The 23,534-nt window shown below is 37.7% G+C and overlaps 4 protein-coding genes and 1 long non-coding RNA gene across 9 annotated transcripts; 2 read left to right on the top strand and 3 right to left on the bottom strand.

Moving 5' to 3' along the window:
* Positions 1 to 332: 332 nt before the first annotated feature.
* Positions 333 to 810, bottom strand: LOC116127725. Its single transcript, XR_004127640.1, has 2 exons — positions 755 to 810; positions 333 to 552 (listed from the first exon to the last, which is right to left on the bottom strand). It is a non-coding gene; the product is annotated as an uncharacterized LOC116127725 (long non-coding RNA).
* A 149-nt stretch (positions 811 to 959) lies between these two features.
* On the bottom strand, positions 960 to 4,192 carry LOC116127723 (RNA-binding protein 38-like). Of its 3 annotated transcripts, none has more exons than XM_031413363.1 (7): positions 3,669 to 4,192; positions 3,452 to 3,550; positions 3,148 to 3,283; positions 2,053 to 2,089; positions 1,731 to 1,954; positions 1,312 to 1,405; positions 960 to 1,109 (listed from the first exon to the last, which is right to left on the bottom strand). In XM_031413363.1, exons 1-6 carry the CDS (start codon positions 3,850 to 3,852, stop codon positions 1,381 to 1,383), a joined length of 705 nt encoding a protein of 234 aa, XP_031269223.1. In that variant the 5' UTR covers positions 3,853 to 4,192; the 3' UTR covers positions 960 to 1,109; positions 1,312 to 1,380. The 3 variants fall into 3 exon arrangements, with proteins under 3 accessions (XP_031269223.1, XP_031269222.1, XP_031269221.1); XM_031413362.1 differs by having other exon boundaries at positions 1,312 to 1,402; positions 3,452 to 3,578; positions 3,673 to 4,178; XM_031413361.1 differs by having other exon boundaries at positions 3,452 to 3,578; positions 3,673 to 4,177.
* Positions 4,193 to 5,150: 958 nt separating this feature from the next.
* LOC116127722 (3-hydroxy-3-methylglutaryl-coenzyme A reductase 1-like) lies at positions 5,151 to 11,378 on the top strand. Of its 2 annotated transcripts, XM_031413360.1 has the most exons (5): positions 5,151 to 6,287; positions 6,673 to 6,854; positions 6,957 to 7,303; positions 7,729 to 7,870; positions 11,049 to 11,378. In XM_031413360.1, exons 1-5 carry the CDS (start codon positions 5,284 to 5,286, stop codon positions 11,147 to 11,149), a joined length of 1,776 nt encoding a protein of 591 aa, XP_031269220.1. In that variant the 5' UTR covers positions 5,151 to 5,283; the 3' UTR covers positions 11,150 to 11,378. The 2 variants fall into 2 exon arrangements, with proteins under 2 accessions (XP_031269220.1, XP_031269219.1); XM_031413359.1 differs by lacking the exons at positions 5,151 to 6,287; positions 6,673 to 6,854; positions 6,957 to 7,303; positions 7,729 to 7,870 and adding exons at positions 8,339 to 9,475; positions 9,861 to 10,042; positions 10,145 to 10,491 and having other exon boundaries at positions 10,907 to 11,378.
* A 676-nt stretch (positions 11,379 to 12,054) lies between these two features.
* Positions 12,055 to 14,223, bottom strand: LOC116127789 (thioredoxin reductase 1, mitochondrial-like). Its single transcript, XM_031413445.1, has 2 exons — positions 13,019 to 14,223; positions 12,055 to 12,390 (listed from the first exon to the last, which is right to left on the bottom strand). The coding sequence occupies exons 1-2, from the start codon at positions 14,088 to 14,090 to the stop codon at positions 12,311 to 12,313; spliced, it is 1,152 nt and encodes a 383-aa protein (XP_031269305.1). The 5' UTR covers positions 14,091 to 14,223; the 3' UTR covers positions 12,055 to 12,310.
* Positions 14,224 to 17,604: 3,381 nt separating this feature from the next.
* Positions 17,605 to 22,419, top strand: LOC116127804 (serine/threonine-protein phosphatase 7). 2 transcript variants are annotated; one of them, XM_031413464.1, is made up of 5 exons: positions 17,612 to 18,282; positions 18,799 to 19,293; positions 20,507 to 20,653; positions 21,772 to 21,879; positions 22,092 to 22,419. In XM_031413464.1, exons 1-5 carry the CDS (start codon positions 17,794 to 17,796, stop codon positions 22,170 to 22,172), a joined length of 1,320 nt encoding a protein of 439 aa, XP_031269324.1. In that variant the 5' UTR covers positions 17,612 to 17,793; the 3' UTR covers positions 22,173 to 22,419. The 2 variants fall into 2 exon arrangements, with proteins under 2 accessions (XP_031269325.1, XP_031269324.1); XM_031413465.1 differs by lacking the exons at positions 21,772 to 21,879; positions 22,092 to 22,419 and having other exon boundaries at positions 17,605 to 18,282; positions 20,472 to 20,602.
* The last annotated feature ends 1,115 nt before the right edge of the window (positions 22,420 to 23,534 follow it).

Here is a 23,534-nt window from a genome sequence, read left to right as displayed (position 1 = left end):
GCTGGGTCGGACCATTCAGTTTTAGCCCATTTACTTTACACTCATAGCCCATATTAGGTTTTTTGTTTCAACCTTTGATTTTGCTATTCATGTTCATGTATCAGAGTAAAACTTGTCATTAAATCTTTTGTTCTTTTTTTTAATAAGATGTTTGTGGCAGTTTACACATATCTCGACTAATCTTTAAGAAAAACTAACGTAATAACCCACCGCCACGACCCCCTACTTAAATGGCGGATGTATAAATTAAATCTTAAAACTTATAAAATACACTTATGCAACACCATATTCAACAGATCAATCAATTTTATAGTGTTATAAAAGGAAAGAAATAAGATAACAATTGATTGGACAAATATGCATTTTACACTTTACAAGGCTAATAATAATATATATGTACATTGAAGACTACGAGTTTTTAATTTGAAATAAAAATAATTATTTACAAATCCTTGCAATGGTGGCCTCAAGTTCAACTCAACCCAAGCAAATATTCAACTCCCAAGTTTTTGTGCATCTTCTTGACATCTTGCAATACTCTTTCAGATGAACCTGCAACATTAAACAAAGAGAGAACTCCGCCTTTATGCTACTTTTTTCTCCATTACAGGATACTCTTGAAGCTTAATTCTCATATTGCAATATATTGTAATACAATCTATGGACAACTAGAATATAAACATTAATACCTCTAAATAAGTACTGCTCCTATATCCAATACATACATGAGAAAAGTCAATATGAGGATTTCTACCTCGACGTATGATTGTTCGAATCAAGCTTCACTGCTAAGAAAGAATTAGATGATAANTAAAACTTATAAAATACACTTATGCAACACCATATTCAACAGATCAATCAATTTTATAGTGTTATAAAAGGAAAGAAATAAGATAACAATTGATTGGACAAATATGCATTTTACACTTTACAAGGCTAATAATAATATATACGTACATTGAAGACTACGAGTTTTTAATTTGAAATAAAAATAATTATTTACAAATCCTTGCAATGGTGGCCTCAAGTTCAACTCAACCCAAGCAAATATTCAACTCCCAAGTTTTTGTGCATCTTCTTGACATCTTGCAATACTCTTTCAGATGAACCTGCAACATTAAACAAAGAGAGAACTCCGCCTTTATGCTACTTTTTTCTCCATTACAGGATAATCTTGAAGCTTAATTCTCATATTGCAATATATTGTAATACAATCTATGGACAACTAGAATATAAACATGAATACCTCTAAATAAGTACTGCTCCTATATCCAATACATACATGAGAAAAGTTAATATGACGATTTCTACCTCGACGTATGATTGTTCGAATCAAGCTTCACTGCTAAGAAAGAATTAGATGATAAGGAGTAGTACATCCTACATAGGATGTGTCCTTGAGCTGCTGCAAGCACAACCATACAAATTACTCTTAGTATGTATATACATGTCTGGGCCTTGGAAGATATTTATAAAAAAAACATAAACAAACAGAATCAAGATGCAATAAGTAACCTAGATGTCAATAATGAAGATGAACAAAGACTAGTTTTAATGAGTTATTTTCTTCAAAGGGCATCATCACTTTCCTAATACAACACTGAAACTGCTTTTAAATTTACTACATACGTATCATATTATTGTATATTGATATATAAAGATATGTCAAACTCAAGTAACATAAGCTTCATTGACAGAAATTACTGTCAGCAAGAAGCAATGATTCATACCTGGGAATGGACTGAGCATAATAAGGTGATGCCATTCTAGGAATGCCACCATAAGGCACCATATTATGAGCCGGCATTGGATATGGAGGAAAGGTTTGATGACTATGAGTGGGCAGACGAGGTGGAAGACCAAATTGTCCATATGGGTATGGAGAGTTGACTGTAGCAGAGGGACCCCCATATCCTTGAAGGTACTGTTGACTTGGATAACGATGATAAACATCCTGCAAAACAGAGAAACAAAATGGCAAATTAGTAAGCATACTCCTCCAATTCTTAATAAAATTAGAACATCTAACAATAATACATTTGAAATAGTTACCTGAGGATACCCATAACCAGGGCCGTATGGCATGTATCTGCATTAAAATAATGATTTGACTGTTTATAAAGTAAATAGGAAAAAAAATCATACAATAGTACAAAAGTTTAACTAATTCTATAACTATATCATGAATTAGTAAATCTGAAACTGATTTTTGAGTGTAGAAATGGTGGCAATTGTTGAGTTGTCACTTAAAGAAGGGCCCTAATTCTATAACAAGTTTGTGTTGTGAAGCGCAAAAAATGAACTGTTGGGGACGAACATAGCAAGACCAAGTTAAAAGTGTCTGGATCAAAAATGTGAAACACGCATCATGAAAAGGTAAATGGAATAATACTAAATTTATAAATGTGAAAGCTGGAACACAATTCACATACTCATCACCAGAATCAGAACATACCCGTAAGGAGGATACAGAAACCCAGGTGGATGAGTATAAGGAAAAGGTTGATAGTGAGCAACACTTCCACCATAGTTGGCAGGTGTGTTGGGAACCCCTTCAATGCCAGGAATTGTAGGTCTCAGACGCCCAGCCCCTAACATAAGAGATCCATGAAACACAAAGTAAACTATAATTTCCACAATTATGAAACACCAATTTACAAACTTTTCATTTAAATTCCCTCATTTTGAAGAGAGTTAGGTCAAGGAACAGTGTGTATGAACAGTGTGTATGAACAGTATGAGGAGATGAAATAGAGTACCGGGCGAAGGTGGAGGAGGCCGAGTTTGGCCATAGTAGGCTAGATTACAGTTTGCCTTGCGACCATCAATCAAGGGATTGGGGTTGGAGCAAGCTCTCTCTGCAGAGAGTGGATCACGAAATGTAACCTAATAACCGTACAAAATAAAATAAAAACGATGAGCATGAAGTGATTTGGTTGAGGTATAGTTGAAAGTTAAAAGTAAGTAGAGGAGTACTGACAAAACCGTAGCCTTTGGAACGGCCGGTGTTCTTGTCAGAGATGACGACGGCTTCAAGAATGTCGCCAAACTGCTCGAAATAACGGCGGAGGGCGGGACTCTGCGTCTCCCAGGCAAGTCCNAAGCTGGAACACAATTCACATACTCATCACCAGAATCAGAACATACCCGTAAGGAGGATACAGAAACCCAGGTGGATGAGTATAAGGAAAAGGTTGATAGTGAGCAACACTTCCACCATAGTTGGCAGGTGTGTTGGGAACCCCTTCAATGCCAGGAATTGTAGGTCTCAGACGCCCAGCCCCTAACATAAGAGATCCATGAAACACAAAGTAAACTATAATTTCCACAATTATGAAACACCAATTTACAAACTTTTCATTTAAATTCCCTCATTTTGAAGAGAGTTAGGTCAAGGAACAGTGTGTATGAACAGTGTGTATGAACAGTATGAGGAGATGAAATAGAGTACCGGGAGAAGGTGGAGGAGGCCGAGTTTGGCCATAGTAGGCTAGGTTACAGTTTGCCTTGCGACCATCAATCAAGGGATTGGGGTTGGAGCAAGCTCTCTCTGCAGAGAGTGGATCACGAAATGTAACCTAATTACCGTACAAAATAAAATAAAAACGATGAGCATAAAGTGATTTGGTTGAGGTATAGTTGAAAGTTAAAAGTAAGTAGAGGAGTACTGACAAAACCGTAGCCTTTGGAACGGCCGGTGTTCTTGTCGGAGATGACGACGGCTTCAAGAATGTCGCCAAACTGCTCGAAATAACGGCGGAGGGCGGGACTCTGCGTCTCCCAGGCAAGTCCTCCCACGAATATTTTTCTGTAAGTAACATCACCTCCATCTCCAGCATTTCCATAAGCCATCTTCTTCTTTTTTCTTCAAAACAAAACCCAAACCAAAACCCAAACCACCAGACCGATCAACACTCACAAGAAAGAAAGAAAGAAAGGAAAATAAAATTAAAAAAAAAAAAAAAAAAAAAGAGTAAAGGCTATTTGTTATTTGGGTAGTCAGTCAGAGTTGTCAGAAGTCAGACTCAGTCTCATATCTCCATAAAGCAAAACCAAGACAAGACAAGACATTCTATGACTAAATTAAACTCTCCATTTTCCATCATAAACTAATCAAGTGAACGAATGAAGTGGATAAAGATGAAGTGAGATTATTAATCATAACATTAACAAAGGAGGTGAAAGAGACTAGATGGGTACTTCCCTTGTCAACAAACACCGTTACAAATATGTCGCTTTCACTCTTCTTAATCAATTTCATGGGCCTGGCCTTTCATTCATACCCCAGCCACCAATTCAATCTAATTGTCTTGTTAGAGGGGGCGCAATCACCAAAGTACAAACTGAACTGACATGACAATTGGAGTAGGTTTAATTTAGAGTTAATCCAATTAATTACCAAAACAAGCTGAAGCTTGTGCCGTCTCTAGCTACCAACTTTATAATATGGTTGTACATGCATATGCATAGAAAGACATAAAAATGCTAACACCTCTAAAGCTTGTTCTCAATTACCATATATGTTGTGAGGCTGTGGTGTGCTTCATTTGTGGATACAAGGGAAGCAAATCACATGACCTCTAGTAAAGGATAATCATGGATGATAAGGCAGTTAGGGCTTATTGAGGATATGGATATCCCATATGTCTCCTTTTATTCAGTGCTGATCTTCACTACTCCATCCGTACTCCCAATATGCTCTCTCCTTTTATACCATCCTCATCAGTTTTTCCTTTAACCATTAATCTTTGTAAGGTTATATTGTATTGATCTCTTTAGATAACCAGTCAATATACCCTATTCCTGTCTATCACCTTGTTAAGAAGGTAGAAGATTCCAAAACCTTTCCTCCTAAATTCAATATTTTCATCATCGTACTGAAACTAGTACTAACCACCACCCCAACCGTGGAGTTCATTTATAGTAATTTTTTTATTAGAAATTCATCTCAAAAAACTTGAACAATGTTGTTTCAATTACATAGGTTACTCCGTTACTGCTAGATGCATGTTTATCGAGTAATTAATGATATGATAAATGTGTAACAAAAATTTAATAAACATCTTACACGAGCTAATTAAATGCAAACGAAAATTCATATATAAAATCCCCACAAAGTATTAAATACTAGCTAGCACGGCTTATATAGGTGTTGGCAACTGCCCACTGATCCAGCTCCACCCCGCCATGCTTTCTTATTTCCCTATAAATACAATCCAGAACCTCTTCTTCCACTCTCATTAAAACAAATATTTGCTTTCTTTTAACCAAAATCTATCCCACATGGACCTGAACCTTCGTCACCCACCTAACACTAAGACTTCGACTTCCGCCTCCACCGCCCCCCCACACGAGGACGTCAAATTCAAGCGCGCCTCCGACGCATTGCCACTTCCTCTTTATTTAACCAACGGAATCTTCTTCACCCTTTTCTTCTCTGTTGCTTACTTTCTTCTCCATAGATGGCGCGACAAGATTCGTACTTCAACTCCTCTCCATGTCTTGTCTCTCTCCGAGATCTCTGCTTTGTTTTGCTTGCTCGCTTCTGTCATCTACCTTCTTGGTTTCTTTGGCATTGATTTCGTTCAGTCCTTTATCTCTCGCCCCACTTCACATGACCACCATGTTTGGCTTGATGATGGTCATCAAACTAATAGTATTGACGATGAACAATATATTCTCGAGGAAGACAGTCGTCCGCCTGGACCTTGTCCAGCTTCCCTGGACTCCTCTCAGGTGGTTCCTCATCATCACCTCAGTGTAGCACCCATTCCGATTTCTAGTTTCAAACCCTTGTCTTTGTCCGAGGAAGATGAAGAGATCATCAAATCGGTAGTATCCGGGACCATTCCTTCTTACTCTCTGGAGTCAAAGCTTGGAGATTGTAAAAGAGCTGCAGCCATCAGACGCGAGGCTTTGCAGAAAATGACAGGGAAGTCTTTGGAGGGAATGCCTTTAGAAGGTTTTGATTATGAGTCGATATTGGGTCAGTGTTGTGAGATGCCAGTTGGGTACGTTCAGATCCCAGTGGGTGTAGCAGGCCCTTTGTTGCTCGATGGAAAGGAGTATACTGTGCCAATGGCCACCACTGAGGGGTGTTTGGTGGCCAGTACGAACAGAGGATGCAAGGCTATCTACGCTTCAGGAGGAGCCACTTCCGTGTTGTTCAAAGATGGAATGACCAGAGCTCCTGTTGTAAGGTTTGGTTCTGCCAAGAGAGCTGCTGAGTTGAAGTTCTTCGTGGTGGATCCACTCAATTTTGACACTCTTGCTACTGTTTTCAACAGGTTTTGCTTCTGCTTCTTTCGTTATTAGTGTTTTTCTTTTTATCTTTAAAACCTTTTTTTAACACTTTCCAGTCTTTCACGGTGGTTGAATATACTGAATTTTGTCAAAGAAAATATTAATGAATTAAATTCTACCCGCCGAAGAGGCTGGTATATATAATTAGCCCACTTTAACTAGATTCTATTCTCACTTTAGTAGTCATTGGACAAGGGCATTGGCCCGCTTTCATTTTCATTTATTCGTTATCTCTCTCTGTTGATAATGGTAGATTATTCTTATTTTTTTAGGTAGAATAATTACAAGTTCGGTAAGATTTTCCCCTTTATTGTAGCTGTTTCTGTGAATTTCTATCTTTATCTTAACCTTTGTAAATGGTGGAAGCAGATCGAGCAGATTTGCAAAACTACAAGGGATTCAATGTGCAGTAGCAGGGAAGAATCTTTACATGAGGTTTAGCTGCAGCACAGGAGATGCCATGGGAATGAACATGGTCTCAAAAGGCGTCCAAAATGTCCTTGATTTCCTGCACAACGATTTTCCTGACATGGATGTGATTGGCATCTCTGGTATATTTAATTATTAACTTCAAGTCTGTTGTTTTAACAAACTATATAGAATTTGAGTAAAATTTAATTACTGAGTGGAATTATATATATAAAAATGTATAGGAAACTTTTGTTCGGACAAGAAACCTGCTGCTGTAAACTGGATAGAAGGGCGAGGAAAGTCAGTAGTATGTGAGGCAATTATAAAAGAAGAAGTGGTGAAGAAAGTACTGAAAACAAATGTGGGTGCTTTAGTGGAGCTCAACATGCTTAAAAACCTAACAGGATCAGCGGTGGCTGGGGCTCTAGGTGGGTTCAATGCCCATGCTAGCAATATAGTCTCAGCAATCTACATAGCAACAGGGCAGGATCCTGCTCAGAATGTGGAAAGCTCGCACTGTATCACCATGATGGAACCTATAAATGATGGCAAGGACCTTCATATCTCTGTCACCATGCCTTCCATTGAGGTAATAATCACTTAATTCCCTTGCTATCGTATCGTTTATTTAATTAAGATATTTGATAAAATGGGAAGTAGCAAGATTGACATGTTGATTTAGAAAACAGCAAAGTTCAGTAGATCTAATTCATTTTAAAATTGAGTAAAATATAATGAAAGAATCAGATGTCGTCCCAACACAATGTTACAGAAAGGAACAGGGGGATATATTAAAAATACAGGTAGATTTTGTCCCATTACAGTGAAATACAATACAAGACTTGTTTTCAATGGCAAGTAACTAGAAGCCAAGATCCCTTGAAACTCTCAGTCAGCCCTATTCCACTAAACATTTTGACCCACTCTGTCAGGTTTGCATAAATAATCTACACATGTATTCTTCTTCAGGTTATGAATGAGAGTTTAATTTGAATGAATATAATATTATATCAGGTGGGTACAGTTGGAGGTGGCACCCAACTAGCATCTCAGTCAGCGTGCCTGAACCTACTTGGTGTAAAGGGTGCTAACAAAGATAAACCAGGTTCAAATTCAAGGGCGTTGGCGAGCATAGTAGCTGGTTCGGTTCTGGCAGGCTCTCCTTCTATACCATCCTCATCAGTTTTTTCTTTAACCATTAATCTTTGTAAGGTTATATTGTATTGATCTCTTTAGATAACCAGTCAATATACCCTATTCCTGTCTATCACCTTGTTAAGAAGGTAGAAGATTCCAAAACCTTTCTTCTTAAATTCAATATTTTCATCATCGTACTGAAACTAGTACTAACCACCACCCCAACCGTGGAGTTCACACTAGACAATGCTTCATCTATAGTAATTTTTTTATTAGAAATTCATCTCAAAAAACTTGAACAATGTTGTTACAATTACATAGGTTACTCCGTTACTGCTAGATGCATGTTTATCGAGTAATTAATGATATGATAAAAGTATAACAAAAATTTGATAAACATCTTACACGAGCTAATTAAATGCAAACGAAAATTCATATATAAAATCCCCACAAAGTATTAAATACTAGCTAGCACGGCTTATATAGGTGTTGGCAACTGCCCACTGATCCAGCTCCACCCCGCCATGCTTTCTTATTTCCCTATAAATACAATCCAGAACCTCTTCTTCCACTCTCATTAAAACAAATATTTGCTTTCTTTTAACCAAAATCTATCCCACATGGACATGAACCTTCGTCACCCACCTAACACTAAGACTTCGACTTCCGCCTCCACCGGCCCCCCACACGAGGACGTCAAATTCAAGCGCGCCTCCGACGCATTGCCACTTCCTCTTTATTTAACCAACGGAATCTTCTTCACCCTTTTCTTCTCTGTTGCTTACTTTCTTCTCCATAGATGGCGCGACAAGATTCGTACTTCAACTCCTCTCCATGTCTTGTCTCTCTCCGAGATCTCTGCTTTGTTTTGCTTGCTCGCTTCTGTCATCTACCTTCTTGGTTTCTTTGGCATTGATTTCGTTCAGTCCTTTATCTCTCGCCCCACTTCACATGACCACCATGTTTGGCTTGATGATGGTCATCAAACTAATAGTATTGACGATGAACAATATATTCTCGAGGAAGACAGTCGTCCGCCTGGACCTTGTCCAGCTTCCCTGGACTCCTCTCAGGTGGTTCCTCATCATCACCTCAGTGTAGCACCCATTCCGATTTCTAGTTTCAAACCCTTGTCTTTGTCCGAGGAAGATGAAGAGATCATCAAATCGGTAGTATCCGGGACCATTCCTTCTTACTCTCTGGAGTCAAAGCTTGGAGATTGTAAAAGAGCTGCAGCCATCAGACGCGAGGCTTTGCAGAAAATGACAGGGAAGTCTTTGGAGGGAATGCCTTTAGAAGGTTTTGATTATGAGTCGATATTGGGTCAGTGTTGTGAGATGCCAGTTGGGTACGTTCAGATCCCAGTGGGTGTAGCAGGCCCTTTGTTGCTCGATGGAAAGGAGTATACTGTGCCAATGGCCACCACTGAGGGGTGTTTGGTGGCCAGTACGAACAGAGGATGCAAGGCTATCTACGCTTCAGGAGGAGCCACTTCCGTGTTGTTCAAAGATGGAATGACCAGAGCTCCTGTTGTAAGGTTTGGTTCTGCCAAGAGAGCTGCTGAGTTGAAGTTCTTCGTGGTGGATCCACTCAATTTTGACACTCTTGCTACTGTTTTCAACAGGTTTTGCTTCTGCTTCTTTCGTTATTAGTGTTTTTCTTTTTATCTTTAAAACCTTTTTTTAACACTTTCCAGTCTTTCACGGTGGTTGAATATACTGAATTTTGTCAATGAAAATATTAATGAATTAAATTCTACCCGCCGAAGAGGCTGGTATATATAATTACCCCACTTTAACTAGATTCTATTCTCACTTTAGTAGTCATTGGACAAGGGCATTGGCCCGCTTTCATTTTCATTTATTCGTTATCTCTCTCTGTTGATAATGGTAGATTATTCTTATTTTTTTAGGTAGAATAATTACAAGTTCGGTAAGATTTTCCCCTTTATTGTAGCTGTTTCTGTGAATTTCTATCTTTATCTTAACCTTTGTAAATGGTGGAAGCAGATCGAGCAGATTTGCAAAACTACAAGGGATTCAATGTGCAGTAGCAGGGAAGAATCTTTACATGAGGTTTAGCTGCAGCACAGGAGATGCCATGGGAATGAACATGGTCTCAAAAGGCGTCCAAAATGTCCTTGATTTCCTGCACAACGATTTTCCTGACATGGATGTGATTGGCATCTCTGGTATATTTAATTATTAACTTCAAGTCTGTTGTTTTAACAAACTACATAGAATTTGAGTAAAATTTAATTACTGAGTGGAATTATATATATAAAAATGTATAGGAAACTTTTGTTCGGACAAGAAACCTGCTGCTGTAAACTGGATAGAAGGGCGAGGAAAGTCAGTAGTATGTGAGGCAATTATAAAAGAAGAAGTGGCGAGGAAAGTACTGAAAACAAATGTGGGTGCTTTAGTGGAGCTCAACATGCTTAAAAACCTAACAGGATCAGCGGTGGCTGGGGCTCTAGGTGGGTTCAATGCCCATGCTAGCAATATAGTCTCAGCAATCTACATAGCAACAGGGCAGGATCCTGCTCAGAATGTGGAAAGCTCGCACTGTATCACCATGATGGAACCTATAAATGATGGCAAGGACCTTCATATCTCTGTCACCATGCCTTCCATTGAGGTAATAATCACTTAATTCCCTTGCTATCGTATCGTTTATTTAATTAAGATATTTGATAAGATGGGAAGTAGCAAGATTGACATGTTGATTTAGAAAACAACAAAGTTCAGTAGATCTAATTCATTTTAAAATTGAGTAAAATATAATGAAAGAATCAGATGTCGTCCCAACACAATGTTACAGAAAGGAACAGGAGGATATATTAAAAATACAGGTAGATTTTGTCCCATTACAGTGAAAGACAACACAAGCCTTGTTTTCAATGGCAAGTAACTAGAAGCCAAGATCCCTTGAACTCTCAGTCAGCCCTATTCCACTAAACACTTTGACCCACTCTGTCTAAATAATCTACACATGTATTCTTCTTCAGGTTATGAATGAGAGTTTAATTTGAATGAATATAATATTATATCAGGTGGGTACAGTTGGAGGTGGCACCCAACTAGCATCTCAGTCAGCGTGCCTGAACCTACTTGGTGTAAAGGGTGCTAACAAAGATAAACCAGGTTCAAATTCAAGGGCGTTGGCGAGCATAGTAGCTGGTTCGGTTCTGGCAGGGGAGGTATCTCTAATGTCAGCAATTGCAGCTGGGCAGCTGGTGAAGAGCCACATGAAATACAACAGATCTAGTAAAGATTTCACTAATATTGCGTCCTAAGGAGAGAGGACATTCACATATCCACTCACAACTTGAATGGCCAACGTTAAAGAGTAGTAATTGCAGTAGTAGTAGTGTTAGGTAAGTGGGAAAGTGCTCATTAGAAGGAGAGGCATGTGTGATGTATAAGCTAGAAAATAACCAAATAAGTATCCAAAGCCTGTATCATTTTCGGTACTTGGTGTTGTAAATTACTCGTATTTCTTTTAAATGTAAGGGCATCTGACTGTGAAGTAGAGTAGTTGGCTGTACCTTAGGATTGTCTTTACTTCCAAATCTCAGTTTGTCTTGCTCATAAACTCAATATTCGGTATCATAAAATGCAGGTGATAATAAGTCCATTTTTGTATTAATGCACAGAAAAGCATCTTGTAATGAGATCTTGATCTGTTGTGTTTTGGTGTCTTGTAGCTAGCTACTTTAAACTTTTAATTTAATGTGCATGCATGCAGATCAAATCTCATTGTTCCATTTTATGTATTAATCTGAGACTAAACATATGTTAGTAACTTGTTGAAGTTGCTAATTTGGTACTTAATTTATTTTGGGAAGTAGCGGTGTTGGTGCTGGGTAAGGCCAAAGCTGTCTTGCATGGAACAGAACAAGTGTATATTCAAATTAAAGGTTCCGCAATAGCGGCATCAGGTGGGTGGGTTAAATGTGAAAACAAATTAAATAATCACAAGACAGTAAAAGACTGTTCGGAAACACCGTCCACCACACCACCACATGGTTAAAAGCCATGTGCTTCTCTAACTAGACGGCTTGGAGCGGCGCTGTAGCTGTTACTGTTAGTAGGTAATTTGTTTTATTATTAATTACTACCATCTTTGTTAAGGAATACGAAGATGAAGGGAGAATTTTACTATTGTAAATAAAGAGTTGGAGAGTATTACATACGACTCTGAAGATGAATATCACTACTGGTGCATTACACGATCCCTCAAACTCAGTCAACCAAGAAAACACACACAAAAGATGAAGTTCTATTCCATCCACTGATTACATTTTAAAATGTAGTACTAAAACATACTCAAGACATATTGCCAATCCATTTTTCCAAATACTTAATAAATCAACTAACAATCCAACATTTCAATTTCTCCACAGAAAGCTTTAACTTTGCTTGTCGGCAGAGAAGCTTCCATACCCCTGGGACATCTACAGTGAAGAATCACTCTTATCCTCCTGGGATCCTATCTCTTGCAAGTAATGTTCGGCCTCCAAGGCTGCCATGCACCCTACAATGTCAAACAAAACAAATGAAGTTGTTCAGCAAGCTGATTACTGATTAAACACAAGGAATTCATTTGAAAAAAAGATGATTTTGCCTATTCTAATCATCCAAAACTATTGCGTTCAGTATGTCAACCCAGAGAGTGCTGCAACATAATAAATAAGTGACTATTCAAATATGCCGCTAACAAGGAACACAGTTTCATTGGTTAAAGCACAAGATAAAACATCACATGTGTATCATGTGTAATGAGAGTTAGCAAACAAGGTTGAAGGAAAAATGCACTATTTTTCATTTCAAAATGCTAAAATGCCCTTAGCTGATAAGCTCAAATGAGAAATAAACAACATAAGAAGCTCTCAGTCAATTGTATCTTAAAAACTTCAGGGTACAGGGCATCACTTAAGCTCAATATAATGCAGTCACTCCAAATTGACATCATTAATCACCTAAAAAAATCTTTAGCATATACCAATTGTGTGAGTAGTGCAAATCAATCAAGTTCTGATGTTCTATCTTCATACAAAACAGTAAACTCATAACACTTACAATCACAAATACACTACAGCAAAACTCATAGACAAATGCTAACATTGCTAAAAACATAGTAAGAACAAAGAGAGATAACTGACCAGTGCCCGCAGCCGTAATAGCCTGCCTGTACTTCTTGTCCTGAACATCTCCTGCAGCAAAAACCCCACGCACACTGGTCTGTGTGGTTCCTGGTTTAGTGACAACATAACCATCTGAATGAAGCTCCAATTGGCCATCCAAGAACTTGGTAGCAGGCTCATGTCCAATGGCAAAGAACAACCCAGATACCTTCAAATCAGAAACTTCTCCAGTCATCACATTCTTTAACTTCAATCCACCCAATACTCCCTTCTCTCCATCTCCATAAGCCTCCTCCACTACAGAATTCCAAATTACATCAATCTTAGGGTTTGTAAGCGCCCTGTTCTGCATAATCTTAGAAGCCCTAAAACTATCCCTCCTATGAATTATATAGACTTTTGATCCATACTTAGTTAAAAAGTTTGCTTCTTCCATAGCTGAATCACCTCCTCCAATCACGGCCAACGGTTTGTTCCGAAATATCGGGGCTGCTCCATCACAAACCGCACACGCTGAAATTCCCCGATTCCAAAACCCTCCCGGCCCATCTCTTGAACCGGTAAATTCCAACCTTTTGGCGACGGCACCAGTCGCAACAATTACAGAATCAGCCAAAACAGACTTGGAATCTGTAAAGACTTTAAAAGGAAAGGACTTGAAATCGACTTTGGTGACGGTTTCGGTGAAAATCTTGGTACCAAAACGGAGAGATTGGTTGCGACAGCGGTCCATTAATTCCAAGCCAAGAATGCCATCAGGGAACCCAGGGAAGTTTTCAACGTCAGTGGTGGTGGTGAGCTGTCCGCCTGGGGCAATATCATTGGCCATCCATCCTTCAAAGAGGATGGGTTTGAGTTCAGCTCTGGCAGCGTAGATGGCAGCGGTGTGGGCGGCAGGGCCACTACCAATGATGCAAACTTTGGTCTTGAGGGATGAGGAGAGATCGTCCATGGCGGAGGTGGTGGTGGTGGAAGTGGAAAGAGAAGCGGCGGCTGTGGCAGCGGAGGAAGTGGTTGTTGCGAGTCGGAGAAAAGAACGAGCTTTACTAAAGAGTGATTTAAGTTTAGTGGGCGTTGTAGAATAGGTCATACTAATTGAAGAAACGTTTCCGTTATGTGATATATATAGGCGCCAAAACACGTTCTGAGCCAGCCTCTCTAGAAGCTCACGATGGTCAATGTGAACCAGATAGTTGAATTAACAATACGTTCACATGACAGCTTCATTCTTCCGATTCCCATTGTTTCGTGGCTTTTATTACGTACTTCATTACGTTCCTTGTTGTCAAGCAAATGGAACACCACATTCCATTAGAAATGGCATATCTTTGTTTTTGTCACAAGTCAACCTTGTATTCTTTACCTCATTCTAGAGATGAGCGTTTGCCCCGACCCAAATGGGGCAGGGAATCCCTGAAAAATTCAAGAATAGGGCTGAAAATGGTCCTCAAAAAAATCTCCGCACTTGGGGACGGGCCAGGCCGGGCTAGGAGAGGGGATAGTGCAATCCTCGCCGAGCTTTTTTTAGAATTTTATGTATTTTTTTGTTCCTTTTGAAAGATTGTATATAAAGTTAGAGTTTAAATCATAGTTTTAAGTAATGACATATCTTTGTTCTTGTCACAAGCCAACCTTATATTCTTTACCTCATTCTTTTAAGTTTTAATTTGTATCACGAGTAAATGACTTTTTGCCACCCAAAAAGTTTTTATTTCATTACTATCAAAAATATATTTCACTTTCTTAACTAACGTTCGATGAGTTACCAGTAGTCAAGACAAGAGGAGTTTTGTAGAATGAATGTCGATAGATGAAATAGTGGTGATTGATTAAATATTTGTTGTTAGAATCAGCTAAGAATAGAAAACCCTAGCTTTACGGTGATCGACAATCGGTAAGAAATCAGGTGTTAAAGTGAGAAGGGTTTGGTAGAGAGGAGACTGAAGATTCAAATGATGGTGATAGAAAGAATTTTTGCTATTGGAATCAACCGAAATCGGCTTTGGATAGTTACAAAATATTAACTTTGGGTGGAAAAGAGATATTTTGAAAGTTTTTGGGCGGGTAAGTGTTATTAAGGCAAACCTTGGGTGGGTTAGTTTTGTATCACATTATCAAACTTCTCCTAGAATCACACAATGATTCTAAGTATGGTGTGCGTGGGCTTCTAGAGAGAAGGTCGGCAAGGTTAGTTTGGGTTTGGGCCTAAAATGGGGATGAAAAATAGGAGCCCATTAGAGGAATCTGAAAAGTGGGTATTGAACATCATTAGGGATGATAAAGATAGTCCAACCTCAAATTAAATAACATGAAGGGAGATTAGCAAAATGATTGTTTGAAGTCAGAGATATTTGCTTCTAAAGTTGAACATAAAATTTTCTCTTCAATTGCCTTTTATTTTGATTAGTCAAATAATGACAAATGGGTTAGGTCGTAATTCAAAGTTTACAATCTTTGATTCTACCTACTCTGAACCTTCCCAAGATTAGATTTTTTTAAATGAAAACTCCGCCACCCCTCACCGTCTTCTTCCTACAATTCATCAGTGCATAAGAATACAAAACACAAATCTAATCTAACCTCGCACTTTCATTTCTGTCATTCTTATCTCACAAAAAAAATACAAACTAAGAACAAGCCGAAGCAGGCATCCTTGAATGAGCCAAAAACAAAACAAATCAAAATGAAAGAAGAAACACTCACTGCAACATGCTTGTTATTATTTACACTAGAAAATCCTAAATATATATAAATGGTAGGTACTATTCCGGCCTTTCATCCACAGAAATAGAAGTCCTCTTTATAAACTCCAAACAATCTGCAATGGCTTCTGAGTAGAAAGAATTGGTGCCTCCAAAAGATGAGAACCTGGAAGACTCCACCACTAAACTTCTCCGGCCGCTGCAATTTCTCTTGCTGTTACTTCTTGTCATGCCTTTCTTCAACGATTTTAGAGCTTGCCCATATGAAAATCTCCACCTGCTTAAGAGCTTGAACAAGTAGACAAACCTTGCGCGTAGGCCTTGAACTGAAAATCTTTTGGAGTTGAGCTTAAAACCTCTCCGTGATCCATGAACCCTCATGTAGGTCAAGTGTCTCATCTTTTCTGGAAAGCTAGAAAGTATCTCTGTGTTTGTTATATGTATATGTATAAATACAAAAATATAAGGGTGAAGGAGGACTTTTGGGGTCTATGGTAATGGAAAGGTTAACCATTTAATGGTGTGGAACAAGAAGAAAGAAACAACTTGGAAAATGAATGGGAGGTGAATTTGAAGATGAAACGTATAAGTAAATATTATATAACAACGTGGCATTTGTTGATTTATTAATCGGGATGGGAGTGTGATTAAGTGAGGTAATACAAAGAAAGTTAAGCAATAATTGTAATGGTAGGACCGTAAGGGACAAGACAAAAGCAATTGCCGAGTGTTTGTTTTCAAATTAGGTGAATAAAGTGGCCTTGTAACAAAGACTGGATTGGTATCTAAGCATGATTTTGTGGTGATAAACGAGTAATTATAATTAAATCTTTTCATATGTGTTTTGGTCTGGTGGGTGCTCCCTGCAATCCATTTTCATGAAAGTGCTAGTTGGTTATCAAACTTGTTGGTGTCGAGATCAAAATTGATATAAGGTTTTGTTGTTTTATGAAAGAAAAGAAAAGTAGAGTAGGTAGGAACTGCAGGCAGGAAATTTCAGGCGATGCAGAATGCGCCGCAGATGTCTTCAGCCTTCCCTGCACACTCTTAACAGCTGCCGGTCATCTCTTTCACAAATCACAACCACAACCACAACGTTTTCAATCAATCCCATGTTATAATAATTTTATAATTTACTGACCACTTTTGTTGATGTTGGTGGTGTGGTTTCATATTTTACTAGTATATATATGATTTCTGTCCGGTTGATTAGCTACATTTTCATAAATTTGTTTGGTAACTATTCTCTTCCTATGTGGCGTTTATCAAATATATAATATTAAAAGGGAAAGAGGGTTAGGTGCACAGGCAGTCCAACTTTTATTTTCAAGTCTTGCCTTGATTTTAGGTGACATTGAAATTCTTGGAATTGCACTCCAACTGTCATTTATTTGGGGTGGTTTAGTCTATTCTACTACCAATTAGATTATGTTCACATGAGACCTTGCCAATTAAATGGTGGATAGAAAAATGCATCTTGAAAGGATGAAGATGCATGTATTGGCATACTCGAGAAGCATATGCCAAGTTCCTTTTACCCATTCTTGTTTTTACACTTGATTTTAGAAGATGTCTTAACTGTTATGCCTTGAAGAAACTTGTCTTTTCTCCAGATATTACAAATTGAGTGTGCTCTTGGTGATATTGGCTTTGACATTGGTGTATATCCAACCAAGCAATCCCCACTCCAGATATTACAAATTGAGTGCAAGTGTATCTATCCTTTTGCTTTTGGTGATATTGGCTTTGACATGGGTGTATATCCATGCAATCCCCACTTAACTTTGATGAGTTGGAAAACACCAGCCCACCACCACCTTGCTTAACCATATTTGTATTTATTATATTTTGACTCACTTGGAAAGCCCTTCATCATCATAATCTAGTAGTAGTGGATACTGGAGACGGTGCTTACCTTCATTTTCAGTATTGACTAGACAAATAAATAGAGCATTTCCAAATAATTAATAAAAATAAACAAAATTCCCTCTTGTTTGTATTGTAATTCGAGACCGCCACCACCCAGACATACTTTATGCTTGTGTCCAGGGTTTTATACTATTTTCTTTTCTTTATAACTATAAATTAATCATGTCGTCAGACTCGCCGTCGGATCCACCCCCACCCGACGAATCCACCGCCGCCACTGTTGATTGCTCTAATATGAACGGAAACACTTCTCCGTCGTCACAGCAAGCTCAGATCCCTCTCGCATGGCCTCATGATGGAAAGCTATCAATTCAATGGATCGAGCATCTGATGTTCACCTTTGATTGGTCTTCTAAAAATCTTCTTCCTTCTGATTTTCCCTCTGTTTTACCTGTTGATGTGTTTGACACTTGGGTGCTCACTGCTTCCAAGATTCTTCATAAAGAGCCTAATTGTGTGAGAATCGATGCTCTTCAACCCGACTCAACTGTTGTAGTTGTGGGTGACGTTCATGGGCAATTGCATGACGTGCTTTTTCTCCTCAAAGACGCTGGCTTTCCTTGTGAAAATCGCGTCTTTGTCTTCAACGGTGATTACGTAGACAGAGGCGCTTGGGGTCTTGAAACCTTCTTGTTATTGTTAGCTTGGAAGGTATGATTATGAAGATCCTTTTTTGTTTATATACTTCTAATTCTATCTGCAATGCAAACATGTATGTAAATCTATATATTTCGTTTAAAAACTCCGGATATCAAGTATAATTAACACACTGCCACTGCTCACAATGTCAAAGCAAAAATTTTCTGGGAAAATCTTAATATATAGCACATATTGCAAATATGTTGCTAAATCAATATATTTCATGTAAAAACTTCATAAATGAAGCTTTAATATTGGCACTTATATTATAATTTCAGAAATGCATCAAGTCGGTAAATTCACATGCTCCCTATATGAAATCTTTACATATTTATTTAGTTAATACAACAGATATAGTTTTTCATGTTTTCTTCTTCCGCCGTGCATGAGATTACAACTGTTTCTACAATGATGATCAAGAATATACTAAATTTCCTAGAAACATATTGTTCTTGTTTTTCTTTTGTCTTATTACTATACCAATTTTTCTAATCAAGAAATAAGTTTTGACACTGTATCTTTTTCAAGGTTTTTTTGCCACAGAGAGTGTATCTACTCCGTGGAAACCATGAATCTAAATACTGCACATCTGTCTATGGCTTTGAGAAGGAAGTTTTAGCCAAGTATGGAGACAAAGGAAAACATGTATACCGGAAATGTTTGGGATGCTTTGAAGGGCTTCCTTTGGCCTCTATAATAGCAGGAAATGTTTATACAGCCCACGGAGGGCTTTTTCGCAGTGTTTCTATTACTCCATCGAGGAGATCAAAAGGAAAGAAGAACCGCAGGATAAGTCTTAGTATTGAAGACAATTCTTTATCTCTTGGTTCTTTGGAGGAATTATCTAAAGCTCGGAGATCAGTTCTTGATCCTCCATGGGAAGGTTTGAACTTGATTCCTGGTGATGTACTATGGTCAGATCCATCAATGAAAGATGGTCTTTCACCAAATAAGGAGAGAGGCATCGGTCTATTGTGGGGTCCCGATTGCACAGAGGATTTCTTGAAAAAGTTTGACTTGAAGGTATTAACAAAACCCAAAATTTCTTCTTTCAAGCTGATATTGTTATATTTGTTATCCCTCAACTTTTGCATGGGATTTTAATTTGAACTACTTTTCAAGAAGTGCTTCATCACAATTTTGTTATACTTGGACAATAACTTGCAAATCAAATTGTAAGGGAGAAGTAAAGTAGCTGGTGATCTGATTGTTTCTACTCTTGCTCTTTCTGGTTTTTATCAACTTTATACTTACAGTTATCTAGATTATCTACCTTTTTGTTAATCTACTTTTAGTTCTTCTAAAATGAAGCTCTCCTGTTTAAGTAACACATTAATTTGATGATTTAGTGTGAAATGATAATTGCGGCTCTCTTAAACTTTTATCTACAAACCAACTTCTAAATCTATGCTACCTTTGTTCTATAAATTAATACATTTTGAACAAGATGTATGGCTGGCCAGAAATGGGCTTTTGGATGCAAAATTAGACCTTATCTGAAGAAGAGAGTTTGGTTGATGGTTGGAGAAGTTAAAGTCAGTATATTTACAACATCTCTATCACTGATTTGAGCTTAAACCTCAAATGGAATACGTTGTCTAGATTTGTTTCTTCTGTGTTTGGGATGAAAGCTGACATATAACTTAGTAATTGGTTTGTAGGTCTTGCTGCCCTTTGGTATTATAAATACTAACAACCTCACTTCTTGGAGCTTACTTTTTTAGAATCATATTTGTGGATGCCATGGTAATTTGATCTATTTTTGTTTCCTAAGTAGAGTATCTTGAGTTATGCATATATTGTTCTACAATTTTTCATTAAAATATATCTTCTTGCCCTTGTATCTCCAATTTTTTGGAATGCTCCAAATTTCTGGCCTCCTCCTTCTTTCAGGACTTACCTGATACAGAAGCCAATATTCTCTTCTCCTTTTGATGATGTATCAACTGCGAAGCGTTCAAACTGCTTCTTGTGTTTTCTTGCTTTGTGATATATGAATTAGTATCTAAGAGATAAATTAACTTGGGATTCTAAAAAGGGAGAGGAATTTGGGAGCTTTAATTGCTTAATTTTATTGTGAATAACTTTCTTTAGTTTGTTTTATATTATGTTGACAATGAATATCTTTCTTCTGCTATTTTTACTAATCTCTGTAAGCAATTTTAAAAAGCTGGCTGATGGTTAGAGTTGCAAACTTGCAGTTCTAATATTGCAGTGGTCATTCTTATTGCATCAGTTAATTATCAGATCACATGAAGGTCCAGATGCAAGAGAAAAGAGGCCTGGTTTAGCAGGAATGAATAATGGGTACACCATAGATCATGAAGTTGGATCAGGGAAGTTGATCACTCTGTTTAGTGCCCCAGACTATCCACAATTTCAGGTCTCTCACTGTCTTATTTTAGTTTCATTGCTGCTAAATTCATATTTTATTTTCTACACAAATTTCTTTACACCATAAATACTTTTGTGCTCTGTATTTAATCTTGTTTGTATCAGTTTCTTTGTTTTGTTAAGTTTTGTATCATATTCTTATCATAATTACCCTTTGCATTACCACTTGGAATTTTTGTTTGTATAATTGTTTAAGCACGTTGAGAGATTAAGATCTTGTTCGGGCTTCCATATGGAAGTAAAATCTTTGCATTATGGTTGTAAAGGCCTAGGTGCTCCCTTCAATATATAGTGATAAAGAATATATTAACTCACTGAAGATTCTGATAGTTGGCTAATTTATGTGTATGGTAATGGACTGTAGATCCCTTGTGCAATGATTGAGGAGGGAAATAAAGTGTTCTAGTTAAAGCAATTTCCTTGCGTACATTTTTCACACAAGGAGATGCATTCCAGTTAGCCTTTAGTCTGTAAGAATGGTTTAAACCAGTGTTGTGAGTACAATTCTGTGATAGGATTAAGCCCACTTAGACAGATTATGAGATAGCTTGAGGACCTTAATTTGTGGGGTGGAGAGAGAGATATGTTATGGTGCATGTACGTGCGGTAGGAAAGCTAGGGCTGTTTGCCTTCGGCTTTTTCAACTTTAGACGATTTGTTCTGCAACTTTGGTATGCGTTGTAGATTTCATGATGAATCCTGACCCTTATAGTTTACTATGATATTCTGAAATGATGTGGATGTTTCTCACCAGATAGCAAATATAAGCTCTTCTCTCAGAATAAAGTACAGCAGTAATTATATACCATAGATTACTAATAATTGGTCAAAATCCAACTCTCAGTTGGTGCTGGTAGATTTTAATTCTTATTTCTATTTATTATTTTCTTGGTACCAATAGACTTCAACTCTTGACTAGTTTGCATTTGAGTTAAATAATTATGGAGCAGAGCAAACCTAACAGGGGAAAATGGATCTCCATGCATTTGTGTCGCGTGTGCTTCTACTCTTTTAGCCAATCACCCTTGTCATGTATGCTTGTATTTCTTTAGTTGATCGCTCTTCACACTTATAGATTCCATAACAATGTCTCTGTCTATCATGCAGGCAACAGAAGAGAGGTGTAGAAACAAAGGGGCATATATCGTTTTGAGACCTCCTAACTTTGATGTACCAGATTTCCATAGTTTTGAAGCAGTCACTCCGAGACCAGAGGTAGGAGATTGTAGTTATCTATACATTAAGAAAAGTGGGGATAAGTTAGTTTCTTTTCAATGATAGTAGCCGTCTAATGGGTCAAAGCAGGCAGGGCAGGGCAGCTTTCCAAATGTATTTATCAGTTGGAGGGATTACTTAGTGATTGGAATGTTATGGTTTTGCATAAACTTGTGTGATAAATATTTAATATTGCGAAAACCCTGTTGCAGGTGAAACCCTACTATGATTTTGAAGATGTCATTGATTCTGATGAAGAGTTGGACTTGGCATCAATGGAGACAACTGCATGAAGTTTCTATTTATTTCATTGGGTATGAAATGTGTCAAAATAATATCTAAATTGTAAATTTGTTATTTTTATTGCTTCAAGGGATACTTTTTATTTCATTTCCCTTGGTAGCTGCTCGTTTCAAACATAGAGCGTGATATCTTTTTGGTTAATTCATCTGATACATTTACATACAGATTGTGTTTGTAGATGTAGCATATGAACTGTCTCTTAATACTCCTCTCTTTTGTCTTTGATGGCATACAGCATACCTATCCTAGCCGCCTAGCTACATATTTACTGTTATTTAATGAAATGCTACTACTATTATAAGATTGTAAAATTAGAACAAGCTTTTATTATTTATATACATTTACATCAAATATAAAAGTGACATTATTAACCGTTTTCTCTTTGGTTATCTGAAGAGCAAATCCAATTGGGTCGGTGTGGCACAATTATTAGGGAAAGGGACCCAAGAAATTTGATTCCTTTACTTAAGAAAACACTAATATACTTACTAAGTTGATTCCTTCCTGGCTTCAAGTTGCAAATTCCATTTCTATTCCACCCACCACAGCTAACAGACTCGTGAAGCTTGTAAGAACATCAAGCCAAATTAAGAGTTGCAAGCTAACTATCTAAAATATAAAATCACTACAGCCTCTTTCACTGTCTCCATCAATATAAATGCGAGTGAAAGAGAATACAAGACAAGAAAGAAAAGGCTGTGCTAACTAGCATCAGGCTACATTAACAACCTACTAGTATAAATTGGATACACATGGGTTAACTGAAAATTTCGACAATTGCTGAGGGTTAAGGATTCTGCTAAAAAGCTTCATGCCCTTGCTTCCACATATCAAACCAAACTACTAGTCAGAGGGCTCAAATGGGACACGAACAAACAATTGTCCGTGCAGTGTCACAACAGCTGATGTTTGATGAGGGTCAATTCTTCCAGGTAAGCTCACAACCTGGCATCAAAGGAACCAAATTCTAGTAACTTAACTTTGGAAAATTCGAAATATACAACAAAACAAGTAATAAATGTTGCACTTTTAAGCCATGTTCGGGTTCATTTTCACAGCAATTTGCTCAATGGTGTAGTGGGAAAGCATAGTAATGCTATTTACTCAAACCAAATGCATTGATGGCTCAGCTCTGGGGGCATGGCATCCACAAGTTGGTCTATAAGGGGCCATTTCATTTACAATTCCTTAATGTGCTGTGCACAACCTATCCTCTGAAAATCATGAGATGTTCTCACAATAATAAATAATGCATTATTTATTAATCCTTGTCAAACAGATGCGCACCTTTTTGAAGGGCGTGACACCCCAAGGGTTATTGGGATGCTCAGGTTCACCACTTATAACCAGCC

The sequence above is a fragment of the Pistacia vera genome, unplaced genomic scaffold (assembly GCF_008641045.1).
Source record: "Pistacia vera cultivar Batoury unplaced genomic scaffold, PisVer_v2 Contig195, whole genome shotgun sequence".
NCBI classification, from domain to species: Eukaryota; Viridiplantae; Streptophyta; class Magnoliopsida; order Sapindales; family Anacardiaceae; genus Pistacia; species Pistacia vera.
This window is presented reverse-complemented; position numbering and strand designations above follow the sequence as displayed.

What these genes read in the sequence shown, in the direction of transcription:
- LOC116127723 (XM_031413361.1), bottom strand. Translation starts at nt 3,852, where the DNA reads ATGGCTTATGGAAATGCTGGAGATGGAGGTGATGTTACTTACAGAAAA. An exon ending in TTTCTGTATCCTCCTTACGG is followed by an intron (nt 2,090 to 3,147) that starts GTATGTTCTGAT and finishes ATTTTAATGCAG; the next exon opens with ATACATGCCATACGGCCCTG. An exon ending in CTGGTTATGGGTATCCTCAG is followed by an intron (nt 1,955 to 2,052) that starts GTAACTATTTCA and finishes TCTGTTTTGCAG; the next exon opens with GATGTTTATCATCGTTATCC.
- LOC116127722 (XM_031413360.1), top strand. Translation starts at nt 5,284, where the DNA reads ATGGACCTGAACCTTCGTCACCCACCTAACACTAAGACTTCGACTTCC. An exon ending in CTTGCTACTGTTTTCAACAG is followed by an intron (nt 6,288 to 6,672) that starts GTTTTGCTTCTG and finishes TGGTGGAAGCAG; the next exon opens with ATCGAGCAGATTTGCAAAAC. An exon ending in AGCTGGTTCGGTTCTGGCAG is followed by an intron (nt 7,871 to 11,048) that starts GCTCTCCTTCTA and finishes CGGTTCTGGCAG; the next exon opens with GGGAGGTATCTCTAATGTCA.
- LOC116127789 (XM_031413445.1), bottom strand. Translation starts at nt 14,090, where the DNA reads ATGACCTATTCTACAACGCCCACTAAACTTAAATCACTCTTTAGTAAA. An exon ending in TATTACGGCTGCGGGCACTG is followed by an intron (nt 12,391 to 13,018) that starts GTCAGTTATCTC and finishes TTGACATTGTAG; the next exon opens with GGTGCATGGCAGCCTTGGAG.
- LOC116127804 (XM_031413464.1), top strand. Translation starts at nt 17,794, where the DNA reads ATGTCGTCAGACTCGCCGTCGGATCCACCCCCACCCGACGAATCCACC. An exon ending in TGAAAAAGTTTGACTTGAAG is followed by an intron (nt 19,294 to 20,506) that starts GTATTAACAAAA and finishes TTATTGCATCAG; the next exon opens with TTAATTATCAGATCACATGA. An exon ending in CAGTCACTCCGAGACCAGAG is followed by an intron (nt 21,880 to 22,091) that starts GTAGGAGATTGT and finishes ACCCTGTTGCAG; the next exon opens with GTGAAACCCTACTATGATTT.